The sequence below is a fragment of the Mandrillus leucophaeus genome, unplaced genomic scaffold (genome assembly GCF_000951045.1).
Source record: "Mandrillus leucophaeus isolate KB7577 unplaced genomic scaffold, Mleu.le_1.0 Scaffold608, whole genome shotgun sequence".
Classification (NCBI taxonomy): domain Eukaryota; kingdom Metazoa; phylum Chordata; class Mammalia; order Primates; family Cercopithecidae; genus Mandrillus; species Mandrillus leucophaeus.
In genome coordinates this window covers 1,337,930-1,349,944 of record NW_012106564.1, presented here as the reverse complement: position 1 = coordinate 1,349,944, position 12,015 = coordinate 1,337,930, and the positions used below count along the sequence as shown (strand labels likewise).

At 38.1% G+C, this 12,015-nt stretch overlaps 1 protein-coding gene across 3 annotated transcripts in view; it reads left to right on the top strand.

The window, feature by feature from the left end:
- Positions 1 to 12,015, top strand: part of TBC1D23 (TBC1 domain family, member 23) — a 95,624-nt gene that overhangs the window by 31,150 nt on the left and 52,459 nt on the right. For all 3 annotated transcript variants that reach the window (XM_011999900.1, XM_011999902.1, XM_011999901.1), the window contains exons 6-10: positions 2,909 to 3,033; positions 3,127 to 3,173; positions 4,003 to 4,106; positions 5,757 to 5,879; positions 7,070 to 7,162. In XM_011999900.1, the coding sequence (XP_011855290.1) occupies positions 2,909 to 3,033; positions 3,127 to 3,173; positions 4,003 to 4,106; positions 5,757 to 5,879; positions 7,070 to 7,162 (492 nt within the window). The remainder of the gene's footprint in view (positions 1 to 2,908; positions 3,034 to 3,126; positions 3,174 to 4,002; positions 4,107 to 5,756; positions 5,880 to 7,069; positions 7,163 to 12,015) is intronic.

The window sequence follows — 12,015 nt, the reverse complement described above, 5'->3', positions numbered from 1 at the left end:
GCCCAGGCTGGAGTGCAGTGGCACGATCTTGGCTCACTGCAACCTCCACCTCCCGGGTTCAAGCAATTCGTCTGCCTCAGCCTCCCAAGTAGTTTGGATTACAGGTGCCCGCCATCATGTCCGGCTAATTTTTGTAATTTTAGTAGAAAGAGGGTTTCACCATGATGGCCAGGCTGGTCTCAAACTCCTAACCTCAGGTGATCCGCTTGCTTCAGCCTCCCAAAGTGCTGGGATTTCAGGCGTGAGGCCACCACACCTGGCCCATATCTGCTTCTTTATTCAATCTGTGTTAATATCACATATCATGTAGCCATTGGAAAATTCTATTGTTCATTTTTGAGGGAATAAATATGAAAAAGGCAGGTAAATTCTACATATTTTTGTAACAATAGTTTTGACCTTACAGATCCTTTGTAAAGAATCCTGGGGACTTCTAGGAGGTCCCCAGACCACACTTTGAAAACTGCTCTTCTGGTTAACTTGAAGATCTTTCTAAAACAATGATTGGGTGCTAGGAGACTATATATTCATATTGTTTTATTATGTATTGCTTAACTTTTCTTCAGGAAGAATCCCATTTCTTCCGGTTATTAACTGTGTGATCTAAGACAGCCTCTGAGCTTCAATTCCTCATCTGCAAAGTGGAAATAATAATAGTACTATACCTACTTCAGAGGATGATAGGATGAGTTAACAATCAGGAAATGGGTAATTGGAGAATTCTAACTGGTTTCACTTCTGGGCTCATTAAATCTCAAACCTCAGTAGCCTGTTCTTTAATTCCCTCTTGGCCACAGTCTCGTCACTTTTTTTTTTGTTTTTGTTTTTGTTTTGAGATGAGGTCTTGCTCTGGTCTCTCAGTCTGCAGTGCAGTGGCACAGTCTTGGCTCACTGCAAGCTCCACCTCCCGGGCTCAAGTGATTCTCCCACCTCAGCCTCCTGAGTAGCTGGGACTACAGGCATGTGCCACCATGCTTGGCTAATGTTTTAATTTTTTTGTAGAGACAGGGTCTCACTGTATTGCCTGAGCTGATCTCGATCTCCTGGGCTCAAGCAATCCTCCTGCCCAGGCCCCAAAGTGCTGGGATTACAGGTGTGAGCCAAGCCTAGTCTTACCACTTTGAGTTAAAATGAATAAATACCTATAAAACTGTAGCTTCTCTGAGATTCATATGTTGCCACTGAATCTACTTTTATGTTTAAGAAGTGAACTATTTCTCTTAAGCATTTTAATCATTAATAGTGGTCTCTCTGCCTAGGAAATGCCATTTCTGATGCCAGAGCTCTGAATTAGTGCTGGTAGCTGGAAGTTTGAACTGAGTGGTTTCTCTTCAGCTGATATGCCAGATAGTTTATTCTTGCTACTAGTATCATGTTGATGAAATAGAATTTGTTAAATATCAGGAGATGAAACAATTAAAGAGTAATTCCTAAACCACTGTGAGCAATGCAGTGGTAGCTTTAGTTGAGCTAAGTGAGCTTAAAGATGACTGTATATTGCTATTCTGTTTGTATGTACCTCTTCTAATCTGTGTTTGTAATCGTAATTTTTAAAGCAACCACAAAAAAAATATTAGTAGCATTATGTATTTTAAAAGGCTTGTGGTCAAGTGTGATGGCAATGACATAGGCTGTGGAGTCTCAGGCTTTTTCCTATTCCCAGCACCACTCACTAGCTCTGTGAGCTTGAGAAAGTAATCCAAGTTCCTCACCTGAAAAAAATGGGGAGTAATTGAAATCTACTTTCTCACCTGCAAAATGGGAAGAAATGTGTTTACTTTCCAGGCCTGTTGTGAGAATTTAAGTAAGAGATATTTTTAATGACATGTGATAATAGTTTAGTATTAGTTTAGTATTGCACAAAGAGTGCACTAAATATATGTGTTCCCATTAATTCTCTTTAGCCATTAAAAATGTTTTAAATTTAAACCTGTAGAGGAATTATTTCTGTATCTAATGAAAGTTGAATGATCTAAAAATATTACTTCATGCAACTTAAAACACAATTGGGTTGTAGAGATGCTTATAAATTAACAACTCTTAGCTCCTGAGATATATCGAAGGATGTGAATGTTGTTTATTTTATTTATTTTTTTTTTTGAGACAGAGTCTCACTCTGTCACCCAGGCTGGAGTGCAGTGGTGAGATCTCGTGTCACTGCAACCTCTGCCTCCCAGGTTCAAGTGATTCTCCTGCCTCAGCCTCCCGAGTAGTTGGGACTACAAACACGCACCACCATGCCTGGCTAATTTTCGTATTTTTAGTAGAGACGGGGTTTCACTATGTTGGCCAGGTTGGTCTCAAATTCCTGACCTCAGGTCATCCACCCACCTCACCCTCCTGAAATGCTGGGATTACAGGCATGAGCCACTGTGCCCAGCCTAATCTCTTTCAAGTGATGTACAAGTGAGCTTTGGGAGCAATTCATATTTATATTATGATTAGAGTTTTATTAGCTGCTCTTAAATTACCATGTTTGATCCTCACAATTACCTTGTAATTTAAATACTGTGCTGTTATTATATTGTAATTATTTTAGTTACTCTTATGGAGCTCAGACCATAATTATGTTAGTTATGCTATGGCAAAGATATGTGCTGGTTACTTTAGGTATTTTTTTCACAATAGTAGTAGAAGATGGGTAGCAGTATTCCTCTTTTTTACAGAAGTAAAAATGGAAGCTTTAAAGAGGTTGACATGTCCTAAGTCACACAGTTAATAAGTGGCTCCATTGTCCCTTGAATTCACATGTTTTGCCTTTGGATTTCATACACTAAGATTAAGGTACGCATTAAATATCAGGTGCAGATAATTTGATGTAATGTTTCTTATTCATTTGCTTTAATACTTTTAAGAGAACAAGTCACCTCCAGTGGTTTATGTCTCTCATTTCATTTCCTGATTACAGCTTGGAAGTCTTTTTGCATGTTACTGTTCCATTGAAGTCACTCAGGCAATATGGGATGGATATCTACAACAAGCAGATCCATTTTTTATTTATTTCTTGATGTTAATTATCCTTGTTAATGCAAAGTAAGTATCTGGTTGATTAGTTGTTTTTTTTTCCCCTTTTCTCAGGGTGCTGTGTTAATATTTAACTCAAATTGATTTGATTCCCTTTTACAGAGAAGTTATTTTAACACAAGAGTCAGACAGCAAAGAAGAAGTTATCCGTAAGTATCATTTAATGTAGCGAAAACATTTTGGGTCTCCTTATCTGTGTAAGTTACTCAGTTTCCTCATTCATAAATTTAGGAGATTAGAAGAGCTCTGAGGCTCCATTCAACTCTCAAATTATGTAAACACTCTCCAGGTACAGACCTTGAAGACGATTTTCCTTTATTTTGCCATCTTCATTCATTCCTTCATATTTGTTCACTCTTTCATTGCTTTCCATATACTATTCCTTTGGTTTCACTGTTCAAATAGATCGCCCTCCTCTGTTCCTCTCTACCCATCCATAATTTACCTTTCAATACTCAGTTTATATGATATTTCAATTGTGAAACTTTGGTTCTCCTTTTGGGTTCTCCCCACCATATTCGCCACATGGAGATAGTTACTTCCTCTCTATATTGCCTGGCACTTTGTGCTATCTGTATAGTAATGTTTATCTTATTACATTATAATGATTTATTTTTATTTTTTTCCTACAAGACAAAGTTCTTTTAAGTCAGTAACTATTTCTTAGATATTTTGTATGTTCAGGGGCCCTGGCACTTCTTCATGTATGTTTGTTAAATAAATCATAGAATTCTAATTAAAGTTAATGAATTTGATTTGATTGCCTGACACCATCCTTCACTAACAAGAGATTTACATTAACAGTTTCAGCTCACTTGGAGAAATCCACTTTTCCACAAGACATTGTAAAAGCACCACTGTTGAGACTCTATTTGCATAGTATTTATGATGAAGATATTTCAGCTCTGATACATAAACAATTTTAATGTTTGCATTTTTCACAGACTACTAAATATTATGTCTATAATCATGTTTCAGAGTTCTTGCAAAATACTCCATCCAGTCTGAATATAGAAGATATAGAAGACCTTTTCTCTCTGGCTCAGTATTATTGCAGCAAAACACCAGCTTCTTTTAGGAAGGTATAAGACAAGAAATGATCAACTATTTTGCATTTCACATTTTATACATTGTTTTATTACTTTGTATTCACTTTAGTTAAAATACTCTAGGTTGTCAATTTTTTCTGTTTCTTTATGTGTTGTAGTTTTGTGTGGGTTTTTTTTTCCTCTCCATAAAGACCCTCCCTAGTGGAGGAAGAGACTAGTTAAAAAGACAGTAGAAAGCATCTTACCTCTCTTCTGATTATTGTTATTTCTGATCATAAGAAAATTGACTATGAGATATTTGCTAAATTAGTGTTTTCTTGACTTTAAAAATTATATTACAGGGCTGGGCATGGTGGCTCGTGCCTGTAATCCCAGCACTTTGGGAGGCCAAGGCAGCCGGATCACAAGGTCAGGAGATCGAGACCATCCTGGCTAACACGGTGAAACCCTGTCTTTACTAAAAATACAAAAAATTAGCCAGGCGTGGTGGCGGGCACCTGTAGTCCCAGCTACTTGGGAGGCTAAGGCAGGAGAATGGCGTGAACCTGGAAGGCAGAACTTACAGTGAGCTGAGATCACGCCATTGCACTCCAGCCTGGGTGACAGAGCGAAGACGCTGTCTCAAAAAAAAAAGCAAAAAATTCTATTACAGTAGTAATCCAGTGGAGGAGGTAGAGTTATGCCACTTTTCTCTGGAGTGCAGGTTTGTACAGTGTTAGTGATGCAGAGCTGTCTTATAATGAAAGGTCATTTAGGCCCCATAAAGACTTAGACCCTTAGACCAGACGGGTGCTTAATAAAGGACACCAGATTAGAAGTGTGAGTGATGTGAACTCCTGAAAAATGAAACTCTAAGAAGCAAAAACTAATAGTGGAAGAGGCACAAGTTTTTAAAGCCAGCAGGTTTGTATGTGACTTCAGGTGCCGATGAGAGCATTATTGTCTTTTTTTTTTTTAAAGCATTCTGCCATAATAATTTCTAGTTGGTACTCGTCATGTCACTGAAGTGTCAAGATAAAGTTAAATTATGTTTAGTATACTGTGTTTTAGAAAGCAGGTAAAGGAAACCTTTTATGATCATTTTCCCTTAAAAATAACTAATTTTAAAAGACTTATTTCTAGGGACCAATTTCAACTATTTTAATAATTTTCTTATATAGAACTCTTCAGTTCCTAACAATGCTGGATAAGTCAGATGGTAGGACAGTAGTTTAAAATACTGAATGAAAAAGACGTCTTATTTTTTTTCTCTTTCAAGAGCTGCACCTTTTATTCTTCAGACATAGTGAATCTGCACTAGCAGTTGTGAATTAGAGCAGGCTGTGGATCAGTATTTTAACTCATTTATGCAATCGATTTCTGCCACATATTTGCTTTTATTAACATATGAAAAATTGTAAGTAACTATTTTTAAAATTCAATATTAACTACAGGTGGTAGTATAGAAAATAGCTATTTAGATTGTGTTATTTTTTTCTTAGTCTTTCATTTTGTGTGAACACTAACAGGGACTTTATGTGACTTTTTTGCAGTTCTTAGCATATAAAATTTGAGATTAGTATTAGGTTTTAAAAATCACAACTCAAGAATATTATAATTTTACCTGTTATGGTTTAATTAGAATATTTTTAGGAAGAAATTTCGATTTTTTTTCATAACGTTTAAAAATTTCCCCTCAAACAGGATAATCACCATCTCTTTGGTAGTACTTTGTTGGGAATTAAGGATGATGATGCAGATCTGAGTCAGGCTCTTTGTCTGGCCATCTCAGTGTCAGAGATCCTTCAAGCGAATCAGCTACAAGGGGTAAGTAAAGGAAACCCAGTTTGTTAGGGGACTGTTCATTTTAAATACAAGGAACCAACTTACTCCCTGTTCAGTGATTCCCACAAAATCAATTTACTGCAACAAGGTGGCTCTTTTGGCTTTTTGAATGATTGTGTTAAATGTTATGTTCAGAGGGTCATTTTAAAACTTGTCAGCTTGTGTGTTGTTTTAATTGTCTACAATTAATTATTGTTGACATTCTTGACACCAGTTTTTGTAAATCGACATATCTTTTTTCATATTTCAGTAGAGCGACTGAATGTGGCATTGTATAAAATACTTAAAAGGGTGAATTTAGCATTTAACAGTTTCTGGTAGTTTATAGCTAATTGAATTACATGGTTTAGTTCGATACAACTTATAGCAAACGAGAATTGTGAAAATGTAATTTTCTGCATGAAAATCTAATAAGTCAGTTTGACCGATGATGGTTTTTAATATATGGTCTTTATTACTAGTAGTGCAACAGTTAACTGTGGTTGTATTTGGAAGGTGTAGTGTATTTCCAAGATTGAGGGCAGGAAAGGAATGGACGTGGAAAGATAGCCTTTTATGGTAGATCTTTCTTAGTTGGATTTCTTACTGTATCTGTGCTGGTTATTAAGAATTTTCAAAATACAAGCATCTCGCTTTTTACTTCTTCAGACTAATATTAAAAAACAAATGAAAACATGTTATCCAGTTTAAAGAGACCCACATGAACTTCTCTAGTTAAAGCTGGTATTTCAGAACATTCTCCCTTCATCCCACTCACACGAAATAGATGTTTAGTTATGTGAATTGAGCTGTTGATAAATTTGCAGATTTATTTGCAAAAAAGGAAAGCATATCTAAAGTTATGTTTATAACTATGTAGTGTTTACATGGTACATTGTCAAATTCCAGTATAATTAGTTTTATAGCTCAAACAGACATTCTCCTTCTGTGTATTTTAAGACTTTCCAGTAAAGAACAACATCTAAAAAAGAAAACTGTTTTAACTGTTAAAAAGAAATAAAAGTATTTAGGACCTTCAGGTTATTTTCTATACTAACTAGGTCCTCCTAATTCCATGTGAGATCCATGTTTTCATAAACTTATTCCCTTCCTTTGGTTAGCTGTGAATATTATATTGTGCAGTGTGAACCTCATGGGAAATTGCTATATATCAAATGTTGTTTCCCTTTTAGGAAGGAGTCCGGTTCTTTGTGGTGGATTGCCGTCCTGCAGAGCAATATAATGCTGGGCATTTAGCAACTGCTTTCCACTTAGATTCAGATCTGGTTAGTATAAATGCTGATTAATTATTCTTAAAGTAACTTTTTTTCCTTTAGTTCATAAGTAAATGTATAGGTCCCAGACTGGGGAATTTTTTCTTTCTGTTTAAGAAGGCAGTCTCTGCCCTTACAAGAAAAGTGTTGCTGTCAGGTTTCCTTTTCACCCACATATGCTTTTGTGTTGTTTGTTTGTTTGTTTGTTTGTTTCGCTCTTGTTGCCCAGGCAGGAGTACAATGGTGCGATCTCGGCTCACTACAACCTCTGCTTCCTGGGTTCAAGCTATTCTCCTGCCTCACCCTCCTGAGTAGCTGGGATAACAGGCACCCACCACCACGCCCGGCTAATTTTTTGTATTTTTAGTAGAGAGGGGCTTTCGCCATGTTGGCCAGTCTGGTCTCAAACTCCTGACCTCAGGTGATCCCCCTACCTGAGCCTCCCAAAGTGTTGGGATTATAGGTGTGAGCCACTACGTCCATCCCAGATACCCTTTTGGCATCATAAAGAGTAGCTGAAACAATGCTCACTATGGCTTACTATTGCTTACCATTGTTATGTCAGTAAATTCTGAATTTAGTTTGAGCTACATGGTAGAGCACTTAGCATAGTGCACTGCACGTACTAAGGACTCTTCGGATATCAGCTCTTACTGTAATTGAGTAAGAATTCTGTAGGCTTTATAGTATGAACCATTTTTAATCATGAGTATTTATACATATAATAAACTAATATTTAATAACGATAGTATCTGGCTTATAAGTACTTAGTTATTAAAACTACTATCCTAGGTCATTTAATTTGAAGAATGGTAAAGTAAATAATTGTCAGAGATGTATAGAGCCGTTGGTAAAATTGAGGCTAACGTCATTTAAGCCATTCTGGAATCATTAAAGCCTCAGGGATGGGGAACACAGGAGTGGGATGAGAAATCTCTTAGCTAAATATTAAGTCTACCTTTCCCCTTGCTAACTTGTCTTAAAAATTTAATGCTGAGACTGAAAGGGTGTGTGAAAGGGCCTAGGTAATATTGAGAGAAAACTAACATAAGAAATCAGAGTTTTGGATATTGTGAGAAAGGCCATCTTAGCTCATCCATATTCTATAGTTGAACTCTGTGCCCTTCTCTTCCCTTGATTCCTCTGTCGTTCCTATTTTAACAGTTTACTCAGGTGATTCATGAATACTTAAATTAATTTTTTTTTTTTTTTTTTTTGAGACAGAGTTTCTACTCTGCCACTCAGGCTGGAGTGCAGTGGTGTGATCTTGGCTCACTGCAACCTCAGCCTCCCAGGTTCTGGCGATTCTCCGGCCTCAGCCTCCCGAGTAGCTGGGACTGCAGGTGTGTGCCACCACATCTGGCTAATTTTTTTGTTTCTAGTAGAGGAGGGGGTTCATGTTGGCCAGGCTGGCCGAACTCCCAGCTTCAAGTAATCTGCCCACCTCGGCCTCCCAAAGTGCAGGGATTACAGGCATGAGCCACCATGCCAGGCTTGAATTTTTAAAAAATTTTAAAGAATATTATCAACTTACTTAATCTTGCAGACTTTTAATATCTATTTACATATTTCTTGTTTTGCCACTTGATTTTTAACATAACAGTTTCTAAGAGATCTTTTGATATAAATACATTCTTTCTAATGATGCATAGTCCATGGTACATGTAGGTATACTATAATTTATTGCCTTATTGATGTATATGTGGGTTATTTTTTGTTTTCTTGTAATAATGCTGCAGTTATACATTTTGTACTTATGCAAATATTTCTGTAAAATAGATTCTTAAAATTGTTTTGTTGAGGTGTGTGGATATATACATTTTACTAGAGACCACCATATTGCCCTTTAAAAAGGTGGAACCCAGCTACTCTGGAGGCTGAGTTAGGAGAATTGCTTGAACCTGGGAGGCAGAGGTTGCGGTGAGCTGAGATCGTGCCACTGCACTCCAGCCTGGGTGACTGAGGGAGATTCTGTCTAAAAAAAAAAAAAAAAAAAAAAAGATGGAACCGGCCGGGCGTGGTGGCTCAAGCCTGTAATCCCAGCACTTTGGGAGGCCAAGATGGGCAGGCAGATCACGAGGTCAGATGGGCAGATCACTGCTATAGTAACCCTAGTCACTGCTAACAATCTTTTCCAACTCTTTATTGGTTGAGAGGGCGTAGGAATTATATCGTTCCTCCTAATTAGCTGATGACACACTCGAACAGACGCCAACACAGCAGCCATCCAAGCAATTTTCTATACAATCACATTGGCGACATTGGTCTTTTCCTAGCTATAACATGACTCCTTCTGCATTACAACTCATGGGACTTTCAACAAATATTAGCCCTAAATTCCAACTCAAACCTTCTTCCACTGACTGGCCTCCTCCTAGCAGCAATAGGAAAATCGGCTCAATTCGGCCTTCACCCCTGACTACCATCTGCCATAGAAGGCCCAACTCCAGTCTCAGCTCTACTTCACTCTAGCACTATAGTCGTCGCCGGGGTATTCCTACTCATTCGCTTCCACCCTTTAATAGAAAACAACACATTAATCCAAAACCTCACATTATGCCTGGGAGCCATTACCACCCTATTCACAGCTATCTGTGCCCTCACACAAAACGACATTAAAAAAATTGTAGCCTTCTCCACCTCAAGTCAGCTAGACCTAATAATAGTCACCATTGGCATTAACCAACCACACCTAGCATTCCTACACATCTGTACCCACGCCTTCTTCAAAGCTATACTTTTTATATGCTCCGGATCCATTATTCATAACCTAAACAACGAACAAGACATTCGAAAAATAGGAGGTCTATTTAAAACAATACCCCTTACCTCAACCTCCCTGACTATTGGCAACCTAGCACTCACAGGAATACCTTTCCTCACAGGCTTCTACTCCAAAGATCTCATTATCGAAGCCACAAATACGTCATATACCAACACCTGAGCCCTATTTATTACTCTCATTGCCACCTCCTTAACAAGCGCCTACAGTACTCGAACTATTCTCCTCACCCTAACAGGACAACCACGCTTCCCAGCCTTAATAAACATCAACGAAAACAATCCCGCCTTACTAAACCCAATTAAACGCCTCACAATGGGCAGTATAATTACGGGGTTCCTTATCACCAATAGCATCTCCCCTACCTTACTCCCCCAGCCAACAATACCTCTCCATCTAAAACTCTCAGCTCTATACGCAACTGCCCTAGGCTTCCTAATAGCTCTAGACCTCGCTTTTATAACGAATAAACTAAAAGTAAAAAACCCATCACAAATATTTAAATTCTCCAACATACTAGGATATTATCCCACCACAGTTCACCATATAATCTCTTACCAAAATCTACTTATAAGTCAAAACCTAGCCCTCCTTCTATTAGATTCAACATGACTAGAAAAATCTATGCCTAAAATAATCTCACAAACACATATTACTGCTTCCATAACTGTAACCACCCAAAAAGGCATAGTCAAACTCTATTTCTTCTCTTTCCTCATCCCCCTTATCCTGACCATATTTCTAATAATATAACCTATTACCTCGAGTAATCTCAATCACAATATACACACCAACAAACAACGTTCAACCAGCAACCACAACTAACCAACGCCCATAATCATACAAAGCACCCGCACCGATAGAATCACCTCGAATTAACCCCTCCCCCTCCCCCTCAAAAATCACTCAATTACCCATATTATTAAAATGAACCACCACCACTACCTCATCCAAATTTAAAACCCATAAAACCAATCCCACCTCCATCATTAACCCTACTAAAAAACCCCCTAGAACCTCAAGCCCTGAACCCCATGTCTCAGGATATTCTTCAATGGCCATTGCTGTAGTATAACCAAAAACAACCATTATACCCCCCAAATAAACTAAAAACATCATTAAACCCATATAAGCCCCCCCATAACTTAAAACAATCACACAACCAATCACACCACTAACAACGCTAAACCCCCATAAATAGGAGAAGGCTTAGAAGAAAAACCTACAAACCCCATAACTAATAATACACTTAATGTAAATAAAATATATGTCATCGCTTCCATATGGACTCCAACCATGATATGAAACCATCATGAAACCAATGATATGAAAAACCATCGTTGTACTTCAACTATAAAAGCACCAATGACTCCAATACGTAAATCCAACCCAATCATAAAAATAATCAACCACTCCCTCATTGACCTACCTACCCCATCCAACATTTCCATGTGATGAAACTTTGGCTCACTCCTTGCAACCTGCCTAATTCTACAAATCATCACAGGTCTATTCTTAGCAATACACTACTCACCAGATACCTCCTCTGCATTTTCCTCAATCGCACATATCACCCGAGACGTAAATTATGGCTGAACCACCCGCTACCTTCATGCTAACGGCGCCTCTATACTTTTTATCTGCCTCTTTCTACACGTAGGTCGAGGCCTCTACTACGGCTCATACCTCCTCCTAAAAACCTGAAATATTGGCATCACACTTCTTCTTACAACTATAGCAACGGCCTTCATGGGCTACGTACTCCCATGAGGCCAAATATCATTCTGGGGAGCAACAGTAATCACAAACCTACTATCAGCAGTGCCATATATCGGAACTAACCTTGTTCAGTGAATCTGAGGTGGGTACGCCATTGATAGTCCCACCCTCACACGATTCTTCACCCTACACTTCATCCTACCTTTCATCATTGTCGCCCTCACAACCGTACATTTACTATTTCTACACGAAACAGGATCAAACAACCCCTGCGGAATCTCTTCTGACTCAGACAAAATCGCCTTTCATCCCTACTACACAATTAAAGATATCCTAGGCCTAGTCCTCCTTCTCTTTATTCTAA